The following is a 12,892-nucleotide window of genomic DNA, read 5'->3' as shown; positions in this document are numbered from 1 at the left end:
TCAGTTGAAAGCAGGAACTCTTACTTACCTTTAATAGCTTGTGTGCCTAGAACAATGCCTGGTTGGGTGATTAGGGAGAGAATTAATGGGAGGACTTAGGAGGAAAAGGAAAATTTATAGGACTGTTGGAGTAGAAAGGCTATATTTAGAAAATTAAAGAAGCAAATCCAGCAACTGAATTAACACTCCACGACTCATTTAACTATTGATCAAAGAGAATTTATTCACAGGGTTTTTCAAATACAAACAAAATAGCACTTTTAAATTTTTTTATTCAAAATGAATATTGAAATAAATGTGGTACAGCACAGTACAATAATGAACAAAAGAAAACAAGATCTAATGAATGGATAATGTCTCTCATTACTCTCACTCCTTCAACTGAATTCTCTCCTACAGTGGACAGGAAGTTGCCTCTTTACTTCATAAGAATATCATAGCAGAAGCTACTCAGATAAAGAAATCTTGCATATTTTGAATAATATTGAAATACAAAGGCTTAACTCTAAATGTCTGCATAAACACTGAACACATGTTGAGGGCATAAAGAGTTTATGCAGGATATACAAAATACTGATAGAGTGGCTTATTGGTCCATTTATTAGGTTTAACGTATGCTTTATAAAGTGATAATACTGTATTTTAAGTGTACATTAAAAAGAAAACAGAGGAGTAATGCACTGCTAAACCTCGCATACAATCTGTGTAACAAAGCCTATGTTTGTGCGTGGACATGTGTGTGGATGCGCATATGTCTGTATGTGCTTTCAGAAGCGCCAGGACCTACAGGGAACATCTGCGTGTTACCCTGCTTCCCAACATAATACTGTTTCTACTAGCCCTTTTAATTTTCATAGTCTTCATCTTTTAAAAAAATCCAAAACCCTTGTTTGCACATATAGGTTTGTTTGGTGTGTGTATGTGTTCAACATTAACAATACTCTGTGGAATAGAAACCCCCAGCACCCTGCAATATTTTTAGCCTTTGGTCCATTCTTCTCTCTTTTTCCATATTCTCCATTTCTTTTGCAAATCTTGCACAACCCTTTGCCATTACATAATGTTGACCATTCCATTGGGTTTCATTTCATTAGCACTGTATGGATTAGAGAACCGCTATTCCACCTTTTGAAAGCAGCTGGATGGTTCAGTCTCTCCAGACCCCTTTGGCCTATCTTCTCCTCTGTTTGCTCTCAGTGGCTCCATCTCAGTAGGGGTACTGCTTCTGTTTCTTGCCCGAGAAGCAAGCCAGCCATGTGCACAGCAGCATGGCGGTGGCAGCGCCTGCCCCCGTGCAATAGTAGGCCCAGCCGATCTCACACTTACCTAGGGACACAGGAGAGGGAGGGAAGACAGGCAGAGATCAGGATGATTTTTCAGGACACTCTGTTATTTCTCCCAGTGTGTGTGCTCCTGGCGTACTGCAATAAAACTGAAATACCCATTAAAAGTGTGGTGCACTCACTCAAATGGAATGATAACAAGTGCTGAAAGCTATCTCAATGTTGAAGAAAGAATGGTTGTGTGCATTTCAGAAGGACCTCAGGCCCATGCCTCCTGCTAGCTAAGAAGATAGAAGCTTATTCTCTTCTACCAATGCTCACTCTTCTGGCTGAAGAAAAGGAGGAATGACAGCAATCAGGATGGGGGGATAAAAGTATTAGTTCTAACAGAAATCATTCAGACTGATATGCACAATGAAAAAAAATCAAAATATAGATACAGTCCTTCTGCAAAGGGACCACTCTGAGGAGGAGATCCATTTGAAGGATGATGCTAAAATGAATACGGCTATTTACATAAAATTGCCGAATGACTTACACTTTACCTTTCGAATTGAAGAACAAAAATTCCCAGGTTCTTCTGGGGTCAACACTCACTTTTAAATTAAAATGTCATAAATGAGAGCAAAATGAAAAGGGTTCAAATGGGCCCTGACCTGTCAGAGTTGAATTAGTACTCCTGGTAATAACAACACACCCACAATACTAAAAATATAATTAGTGAAAGCAAGCAGAAGTAGCTATTTTAGTTTCAGAGAGAGCAGACTTCAAAGCAAGAAAAGTTATCAGGTATAAAGAAGGGCCTTACATAATGATAAAGGAGTGAGTTTTCCAAGGAGACATAATAATCTGTAATGTGTGTGTGCTTATCAACAGAGCATCAAATTACATGACACAAAACTGACAGATTTCAAGGAGAAATAGATAAATCCATTATCATAGTTGGAGACTTCAACACTCTTCTACTGGAAATTGGCGGATGCAGAAAAAATCTGAAAGGACATAGTTGATATCAGTCAACTGAAAATAACTGACATCTATAGACTACTTCAACCAACAATAGCCGAATACACATTCTTCTCAAGGTCACATGGAAAATACAGAAAGATTCTGGGCTGTAATACTCACCTTAAAACATTTAAAAGAATAGAAATCATACCTTGTCTACTCTTAGACTACAGTGGAGTTAACCAGAAATCAGTGACAGAAAGATCACTGGAAAATACCAAAATTTGTGGAGATTAAACAACACTTCTAAATAACACAGGACCAAAGAAGAAATCTCAAAAGAAATTAAAAAATAGTATGAACTAAATGAAAATGAAAACACAACTTATCAAAATTTGTAGACTGCAAAGGAAACAGTGCTTAGAGGGAAATGAATAGCATCAAAAGCATATCTTAGAAAAGAAGAAAGATCTATAATCAATAATATAAGTTTCTGCCTTAGGAAACTAGAAAAAGAAGAATAAATTAAACTCAAAGTAAGCAGAAGAAAATAAATGAGTTAGAGCAGAAATCATTAACATTCTATGAAACCATCATTGCCCTAACACCAAAACCAGACAAAAACATTACAAGAAAACTATAAACCATATTTTTCATGGATAGAGATACAAAAATTCTCAACAAACTATTAGCGAATTGAATCCAACAATGTATAAAAAGAATTATACATACAACCAAGTGTAATTTATCCCAAATATAAAAGGCTGGTTTAGCATTCAAAAGTCAATTAATAACTGGGGTGCATGGGTGGCTCAGTCGGTTAAGTATTTTGACTCAGTTCATGATCTCAGGGTCATGGGATCAAGCCCCACACCAGGAATCCACACTTGGCAGGGAGTCTGCTTGAGATTCTTTCTCTCCCTCTGCCCACCCCCCACCTAAAATGGGTAAATTAATCTTTAAAAAAAGCCAATTAATATAATGTATCACATCAAAAGACTAAAAGAAAAAAATCACATTATCATATTGATAGATGCAAAAAAAAAAAGATTTAACAAAAATCCAACATCCATTCACAATTAAAAAAAATTCTCAGTGAACTAGGAATAGAGAGAAACTTTCTCAACTTGTCAAAGAATATCTAAGAACGTTTACAGCTAATATCATACCTAATGGTGAGAAACTTAAAGCTTTTCATTTTCAGATTAATTTTCATTAGTGCCTATAAGAAATTCAGGAGAATTTTGAGGGATTGCCATTTCAATGATCTTGATGAAACTGCTTAGACATGGTTATCATTAAACTTCAATAAGAAAGTCCAATAATTTATTAATATTTTCCGGGTAAAATAAATGGCAAAAGAAGACTGCTCTATTGTACTGTGTTGTGCCTTTCCCACAAGGTAAGGATGTCCCCTCTCACCACTCCTCTGCCACATTTTACTGAAGGTTCTAGCTAATGCAATAAGGCAGGAAAATAAAATAAAAGGTATACAGATTGGGAAGAAGAAAATAAAACTGTCTTTGTAGATGGCATGATAGTATCTATGGAAAATGTGAAAGAATCTACAAAACAAAACAAACAAACAAACAAAACACTCCTGGAACAAATAAGCAATTATAGCAAGGCTGCAGGATATACAAGGTTAATATACAAAAGTCAATTGCTTCCTATATACCAGAAATGAACAAGTGGAATTTGGAATTTAAAAGATAATACCAGTTACATTAGCACTCCCCAAAATGAAATAATTGGGTATAAATCTAATAAAATATGTACAAGATCTATATGAGAAAATCTACAAAACTCTCATGAACAAAATCAAAGGACTAAATAAATGGAGAAATATTCCATGTTCACAAATAGGAAGACCTGATAGTATGAAGAGGTCAGTCCCTCCCAACTTGGTCTATAGATTTAGTGCAATCCTATTAAAAATCTCAGAAAGTTATTTTGTGGATATTGACAAACTGATTCTAAAGTTTATATGAAGGAGCAAAAGACTCAGAATAGTGAACAAAACTCAACAAATTTCAACACAGTTTGAGGACTGACGCTACTCAACTTCAGGACTTACTATGAATCTCCAGTAACCAAAACAGTGTGGTATTGGTGAAAGAACAGACAAATAGATCAGTGGAATAGAATAGAGAGCCCAGAAATAGACCCACATAAATATAGTTAAGTGATCTTTAAAAAAGGAGCAGAAGCAATAAAATGAAGCAAAGATAGTCTTTTCAATAAAATGGTGCTGGAATATCTGGACATCCACGTGCAAAAAAAGGAAATCGCACATAGACTTTACAGTCTCCACAAAAATTAACTAAAACTAGATCATAGATCTAAATGTAACACATAAAACTACAAAACTCCTCAAAGATAACATAACAGAAAACCTAGGTAACCTTGAGTATGGTAATGACTCTAGATATAACACAATCCATAAAAAGCACAATCCATGAAAGAACTAATTGAAAGGCTGAACTTCATTAACATTAAAAAAAAACCCTCTGCTCTGTGAAAAGCAGTGTTAAGAGAATGAGAAGATAAGACATAGATTGGGAGAAAATATTTGCAAAAGATATATCTGATAAAGGAATCTTATCCAAAATATACAAAGAACCCTTGAAATTCAACAATAAGAAAACAACCTGATCTTAAAAATGGGCCAAAGATCCTAACAGACACTTTACCAAAGAAGATATACAGATGGCAGATAAGCATATGAAAAGATACTCCATATTATATGTCATAACGGAAGTGCAAGCTAAAATGACATACCACTTCATACTTATTAGAATGGCCAAAATCTGGAACACTGACACCACCAAATGCTGGTGAGTATGTGAAACAAGAGGAACCCTCATTCATTGGTGGTGGGGATGCAAAATCATACAGTCACTCTAGAAGACAGTTTGGTGGTTTCTTATAAAAGTAAACATACTCTTACCATACAATTCAGCAATCACACTCTTTGATATTTACCTAAAGGAGCCGAAAACTTACGTCCACACAAAAATCTGCACATGGATGTTTTTAGCAGCTTTATCCATAATTGCCAAAACTTTAAAGCAACCAAGATGCCGTTCAGAGCCAGGACTCACACTTGGGTTCCATGTTCAAAAAAAAAAAGAAGTCATTGACCCAGAATCTCCTAGGTTTCTGCATTCATTAATCCTCCCCTTCCTAATTTTTTTACAGCATTCAAATTATTCTTTTTGTGTGCACAGTATGGAAGGCCTCTATATCTTGCATTGAACATTGTCTTTTCTGCTTTAATTTTAATATTTTTTTTAGCCAGTCTTACGATCTTATCAGAAAATGCTTTAACAACAATTTCCCTCCCTTTTCTTTTGTTATCATTTATACGTTACATTAGATACAAACACATACACCTAGATATTTAGATTTCAGTCACTGAACACATAAACCATAGACTGAAAACTATACCCTTTTTTTTTTAACAAGCCAGTCATTTTATCGTGTCCATGAATAATTTTTCTTTTGAAAAATACAAAGACTGTTAAGCGTAGCATGCAATTTGACTTTGTATCTTCGCCCCATTTACAGATAAGAAGGTGAGGTCAGGCAAAGCCAAGTGAGTCACTGGCTTGTGACCATACAGGAAGAGCAGGAAGATTAAATCGAGGGCCTCCACATCTCAAGAGGACACTACCTGGGGACACAGACAACAGGCTATGTGCAGTCTTTGCCCTGGGTGTCATCCTTGGCTTCCCCCTTTCCATATCGAATATTAGTAACAATTTAAACATAGCAAACATGTATTGATTACTACTTGCTCCAAATCGTTAGAAGAGCTTTACATGGAGTAAGTATTAATGCATTTAATCCTAATCTGAACATGATGTGATAGGTACATTCAGACGGGAAAACTAAAGCCAAGAAAAATGTAATAACCTGCCCAAAGACTCGTCCGTAGTAAGTGGCAATCCTTTGCCTCTCTCTCCAAAATTTATCCTCTGCACTACCACTCCTCAAGTGCCTGCCAACACCCTCGAGCCGTCTTACCTGCCATCACCGCTTTCCTGTCTCCCCGCTCCTGCTTATGGCATCACCAACAGCAGAGCAGGTAGCTATCTTGTAAAAAGTAAATCGTGTTAAGACCCTGCCTTACTTAAAATTTTCTAATGGACTGTCAAACATCCAATCTCCTTCCAATGGCCTATGAGGGCTCGAATGAGCCTGTTACCGGCCTACTTTTCAAAACTCATGACCAACTCCCCTCTTGTCTTCTTTCTGGATACACTGGCTACCCTCTCTGGACCTCCTGAGGCTTGTTGCTGGCTTGGGTGCTTCATGTTCATTATTCCTTCTACTCAGAAAGTTCTAGTCCAGATCATTAGGCAGCTGGCTCCTTCTGAAACAGCAACTCTGTAAAGATTTGTCCCACCCCCGCCCCTACCTGCTTCATCGAAGTCACACTATTTCTCTACCTCACTTTATTGCCTTTGTAGCAAGCACTATGGTTTGTAAATACTGCGTGCGTGTGTGTGTATGTGTGTGTGTGCACGCGTGCGCCTGAGTGCGTGTGTTTAATTTCAGTCTCTCCCACTAGAATGAAAGCTTCAATTAGGGGAGATGTTTGTATATTTTCTTCCCTACTCTACTGCTACAACAGTGCTTGGCTCATAGTAGGCACTCACTAAATAAATATTGAATGAAAGGCAAAGTAAAAGAAAAACAGAAAGAAAGGAAGCAAAGTAGGAAAATACCAGTCCCTGAAAAACAGAGTAAATCTGGAATTTTATTATAAGAATAACTCTAGTCCTGTTTTGGCACAGAAATATTGGAGAGAAGTTCCCAAACCAACTTTATAGCATTTACAGCCTCATACAGAGTGTGTTAAATGTAATAGGTTAATAGATCCTGAACGATCACATCTCCACCTCGGGGTAGGTCTCATTGGCACAATGACCTCATAGATTCAATAGGTATTTTTCAAGGGTAACAGAGTCCCCTTCCGTGTACCAAATTTTCTGATAACCGTCCGCAAGTGTGTCTGGGGAATAATCTCCATTGGTAAATCTTAGGAATAATCTCCATTTTGAATTATTCTTTAGCTGGATTAAATAAATCTAGGAGGAAGAATTAATAGATAGCTAAGAGATGGCAAGTGGTTTAGAACCTTTCAAGAAGTCAGCAAAATTTGTGGGCAATCCATTCAGCCTAGGGCTCATAACATGGAACACAATCAATCATTCATTAATAACAAGGTACTGACCTACACACAGTTCCATGACCTAACAGGAAAAGCAGAGGGCATAATTCTTTATCAACTATTGGACACTTATTCAAGAAAAAGTAACTGGTGAGGGCAGTTATTTGAAAATAGTCCATGTGACAGTAGCCGTGTGTATTAAATAAAGATGAAAAAGAAGCTACTGAAGAATTGACTACTTAAGACCCAGGAGAGAGAGAGCATACTTTTTTTTTTTCTCCAGGGAAGTCAAGAGAATATAGGGGCTCTTAACTGGCAAGGCTGGTAGCAGATGGTATAGATATTCTACCTAATTCCTTTATGCCCTTTCTTTGGTCCTGAGTTCCCACCCTTAGCTTCTGATTGTGCTCTGCTCCTAACAGCTTACCCTTGCGACCCTCTTCAGAGGACCCATGAGTGTGGAGCCTCGTTGCCCCAACTCTCAGACTTAAGTGCCCCCTGGTGTGGCCAGTAGCCAATGACTGACTGGTGCAGAAGTATGAAAGCCGGTTTCCTGACCTCCAGGCGAGACAAAATCTGTGGTAGAATGAATGTTCCAGAGCCCCAGTGAGTTCAGGGTGAGGCTGGGACCTCACCTCAAACTGCACCCTTGCCTGGCATTTACCCCTTCGCTACCTTACTTCCCATTTCCCTACTGGTTTCTTGAACATGAATCCTCGTCTCAGGATCTGCTCTGGGGAACTTGATTTAAGACGAGAGCAAGTGAACAAAATCTTTCTTGATTATTCTTTTTCATAATAAAGGTTTGTGAGGTTTCAGTTGTCAGAGGCTTAACCCCACCACCCACCTACCCAACGCACCCAGGCCCTGCCATCGCTGAAGGACCCACAGGATAGAGTCTTCAGTGATGTGGGAAACAAAGGTAAAAGAGAAAAAATTAAATTTCCTTATTACTTATTGTCCATTGACAAAGTCCTTGAAACAGGTAGAGCGACCTACCTCTGGGAGCTCAGCTGCGTAGATGTTAATACTTTGCTAAGGGCAAAAGGCAACCTTAGGCTAACATTATCCCAAACCCCTAGGATCCTGTGAGTCTCCCTAAACATATAAAAACTCCTTTGGAAACTTCCTTTATCTCTACCCCCCAAGATATATGTTGGCAATCATCCCCCAAGCATATGGTCCACTGATTTCCATCTGAAGGGTCTCATGACTAGGGTTTTACTAGACAGTGATAAATGACCTTTTCCTAACAATAGCTAGCCCCCTTGAGGTCCTGAAAACTTTGCTTCTGAAATTCCTTAGAGACTTACCTTGTCCCTAACCCCTTCCCACCTTGAAAGTAGACAATCGGCCACTCCTGACAACCGCAGGGCAACTCTTTCTGCCCAGGGGTCCTGTCCCTGGGCTTTAATAAAACCACCTTCTTGCACTGAAGACGACTCAGGAATTCTTTCTTAGCCATCAGCTCTGAACCCCAACATTTCCTACATCATTCAGCACCAGGTGTCTCCACTACTGTCTTCCAAGGGGCAAATCCAACTCCATGCCTTGTTAAGTATTTCTAATAATTGTTGTTTCTGGAGCCCTTCTTGTTGTGTCATAAAACATGCAGTCAATTCATCAAACCGGCTGTTTATTAGATGAAAATAGAAAGAAAGGAAACTAAATAAAGTTATTTAAAAAGTGTGCCATAGGAAAAGAAAATGTTTGAGAATGTCATCAGATATTGCCACTAAGTACTCATCTATGCAAATTTGTGTGTAATCTACACATTTTGTGATTTATTTATTTTTATTTTTTATTTTTTTAAAGATTTTATTTATTTATTTGACAGAGAGATAGAGAGAGAGAACAAGTAGGCAGAGAGGCAGGCAGAGAGAGAGGGAGAAGCAGGCTCCCCGCTGAGCAGGGAGGCCAATGCGGGGCTCGATCCCAGGACCCTGGGATCATGACCTGAGCCGAAGGCAGCTGTTCAACCAACTGAGCCACCCAGGCGCCCCTACACATTTTGTGATTTAAATTCAGCAACTGGCTCAGATCCAAAATAAGCAACTAATGTTCAGTGCGATTTAGAAGAAAAATATTCCTCTATTTCAGATACGAAGACTTTCACTTACTACGTAATTCATAAAATACAGAATCATTAAATCAATATGGATTTATTCTGGTATTTTGGATTATTTAGAAATATAGCCAGCCCATCAAACTACCCTCAAAAGAATATACAAAAAAACATACATACACACAGATACACACACACAAATACCTTTTGAGAAGCAGGAAATGGTGAAGATCAATCTGGTAAGATCAACATGTGTCAATAGGATTTAGGCAAATCTAAAGAAACACTAAGTCATCCAACCCCTGATTCTTGATTCCTGTCCTCCCATTCTTCCTCTCTCCCTCAATTCATTCATCGAGTCAACAAATATTTATTAAGTGCCTACTTTAGGAATCACTGGGTGATGAGGATCTTATTGGAAACAAGATAGATATAGTCCCTGCTATCAAGGAGTTTTGTCTAGTCAAGGAAGTACAAAACAATAATTATGCAGATTATTATATAATAATAATTGAGACACGTGATTTGATGAAAAAAAATTCAGGATGCTAAGACAGCAAATCACAAAGGATCTTTAGATCTTTAGATCAGTGAAGGTGAGCCTTAAATTAGAAGTGAAATACACACTGAGACCTGGAAGAAGAGCAGGACCAAGCCAAGTGGAAATCTGAAAGGCCAGGGAAGAGTGTACTTGCACTTGGGGGCTGGGAAAGGAGAAATATGGGCAAATTAAGTCTTGTTAAAGCATTGCTCAAGAAAGAAATGAACGCCACTTTGGGTGTAAGCAAGAGATGGGGTTGGGTGTGACCACCTCCAGAGTTTGAGAGCTTGAAGCCTAAAAACTTCCTCTCCAGAATTTTTATCTGTATTAGTAGATAGAAATGTAAGGTATTCAACGTCGATCAATAAATCTTGAAAACCTATTATATGTGTTTCAGCGGTACAGGAGCTGGAGACCCAGCAGCGAACAAGACAGAAAGGGTCTTTGGCCTAACAAAGTTTATGTTCTAGTAAGACCGATTCTCAAGGATCGCTCACATCACTTGCATTATTTAGAAACCATCCCTTGTATATTTTACACATATATTTTGCAGAATTTCAGTCGGATGAAATTAATAAGATACAAGAGGGATTTCTTTTTCATGAAACATAAATACAAATACAAAATATCTAGAGTTGGTGAGAGTTCTGTGACTTTCCAACTGCACACTGGACACCCTGTACCTTGAACTTCTCCACAGGAGAAAGAAAAGGAGATTATTATTATTTTTTTTCTCTTTGAGCATGATTCCATTGTTCAAACCCACATGCTCAATAATAAGAAATTAGCACCATGTTTTACAATAATAAGAGGAAAAAGTGCTTTGGAGTACATTAGGCTATCAGGAAAGTTTATATGTTTTAAATGGCATAGTGGTGGGGCGCCTGGGTGGCTCAGTCGTTAAGCGTCTGCCTTCGGCTCAGGTCATGATCCCAGGGTCCTGGGATCAAGCCCCACATCGGGCTCCCTGCTCGGCGGGAAGCCTGCTTCTCCCTCTCCCACTCCCCCTGCTTGTGTTCCTGCTCTCGCTGTGTCTCTCTCTGTCAAATAAATAAATAAAATCTTTAAATGGCATAGTGGTCCCTGAGTAGTAGTAACAGGACTTAAGGAAACCAGGAAATGTGGGGGCCATTCTTCCAAGGCCCCTCTCTCCCCCTTTCATGGCAATAAATGCTTGTTATTATAATGCAAACCAAAAGCATTTTGCTAGAGGGCAAGTTCTGTCTGTGATCCTCTCAGGAAATTAGAGAAGCAAATCTGTTTCAACTTTCCCTTTTGCTCTCTGTAATGCTCCATCAGACAGGACTCCAAGCTTGCTTGGTCGGCACACTGCTGCTTTCAACAATGGGGAATACTATTCTTGACAGATAAAATAGAGGTTAATGGGACACAAAGCAGCAAACCGCAGTCCCCTGCCAAGTCAATGGAAAAAGATGCTGTGGCGGCGATCCAGGGCGGGCCGGAAGAGGAGATGGGGTGCGTGCGAGAGGTGTGGCTGTTTTTTTTCCAGGGGGCTCAAGTTAGTTTTTGGTGAGGCTTGCATCAGTAAGAGAGACAGAAGAAAAAGTACAAAGAATCCAGCCATACTACGAGTAACAATGGAATTCCAGAGATCTTTTCATCTTTTGAGGAAATGGCAGTTTAACCTCTGCTTTTTCATTAACTGGTCCCATTAACATTTCAGAGCCTAGATCTGACACTGTGTCTGCCTGGTCTCCTTTGGTATCCTGGTGCTCAGTGCAACGCCCGCACCACAGCGGACGATCAATATAGGTTCCTGGCAGGAATGAGTATCAGACACGGTGCTGAGAAGAGGTACTGCGCTGAGAACAGGAATCCGAAATTAATAATTATATAACAGCCGTCATGTATATAAACTGTGAGCCAGGGGCGGGACAGTTTGCAAGTGGCATCTCTCACTTCATTATTTTTGCCTCTGATGCTTTCCAGAAATCAGAGAAACAAATCCGATTATATTTTCCCAGCATGGTTCCCATTGTGAAGAGGAACAAATTGTTTTACATGCAAGGTAAGTAATTTGCCTAGTATCTCAAATAAATGGCTTCGACTTGAACTTGGGTCAAACTGATTCCAGAACTTTCTCCTGTGCTCCTGATAATGTATTAGAATGTCCTACATCAAATGTATTTTTCCCATTTCCATGTGTTAAGAGAGTACTTGTTTATGTGGGAAACAAAGGAAAAAGAAAAATTATTAAATTTCCTTGCTACCTATAGCCCATCAACAAATCCTTGAAACAGGCAGAGTGACATTCCTCTAGGGACTCAGCTGCCTCGATGTTGTTACTTTGCTAAGGGCAAAAGGCAATCTTAGTCAACCCCCAGGATCCTGTAAGTCTTTTTTAAGATATAAAAACTCCTTTCGAAACTTCCTTTATCTCTACTCCCCAAGATACATCCCCCAAGCATATGACCCACTGATATACATCTGGAGGTTCTCATGACTAGGGTTTTACTAGACAGTGATAAATGACTTTTTCCCAACAATAGCTAGCCCCCAACGGATCCTGGAAACCTTGTTTCCAAAATTCCTTAGAGACTTACACTATCCTTAACCCTCTCCCAACACATAGCTCAGGCAGTCCTGCCCTCTCACTCATGCCTTCTGACAAAACTCCACGTGTGCTGGCCTCCCCAGGCTCTGCATTTGAACCTGAGCCTCACCCATTCCCAGCTTCCTCCTTTCTTCACTAGGTCACTGCCAAGTTCCCAGACTTGTGGCCACAAGGGCCTGAGTCCAGATATCATAAGACGACTGACTTTATTTATCAAGGTGGAATACCTTTCCTCTGTGATTTTTAAAATGTTCACCATGCTATGATATAAATGCAAAGCCTGTGTAGAAAAGAAGCAGAC

At 39.1% G+C, this 12,892-nt stretch overlaps 1 protein-coding gene across 3 annotated transcripts in view; it reads right to left on the bottom strand.

Annotated features, from left to right (window-relative positions):
* Positions 1 to 203: 203 nt before the first annotated feature.
* The window catches only part of LHFPL6 (LHFPL tetraspan subfamily member 6), a 248,022-nt gene continuing 235,333 nt past the window's right edge, over positions 204 to 12,892 (bottom strand). For all 3 annotated transcript variants that reach the window (XM_035003496.1, XM_035003494.1, XM_035003495.1), the window contains one exon: positions 204 to 1,326. In XM_035003496.1, the coding sequence (XP_034859387.1) occupies positions 1,208 to 1,326 (119 nt within the window). In that variant the 3' untranslated portion in view covers positions 204 to 1,207. The remainder of the gene's footprint in view (positions 1,327 to 12,892) is intronic.

This window comes from Mirounga leonina, unplaced genomic scaffold (assembly GCF_011800145.1).
Source record: "Mirounga leonina isolate KUSES-001 unplaced genomic scaffold, KU_Mleo_1.0 Mir_127, whole genome shotgun sequence".
In the NCBI taxonomy this organism is placed as follows: domain Eukaryota; kingdom Metazoa; phylum Chordata; class Mammalia; order Carnivora; family Phocidae; genus Mirounga; species Mirounga leonina.
The sequence above is the reverse complement of the archived record's forward strand: the minus strand, read 5'-3'. Positions and strand labels throughout refer to the sequence as shown.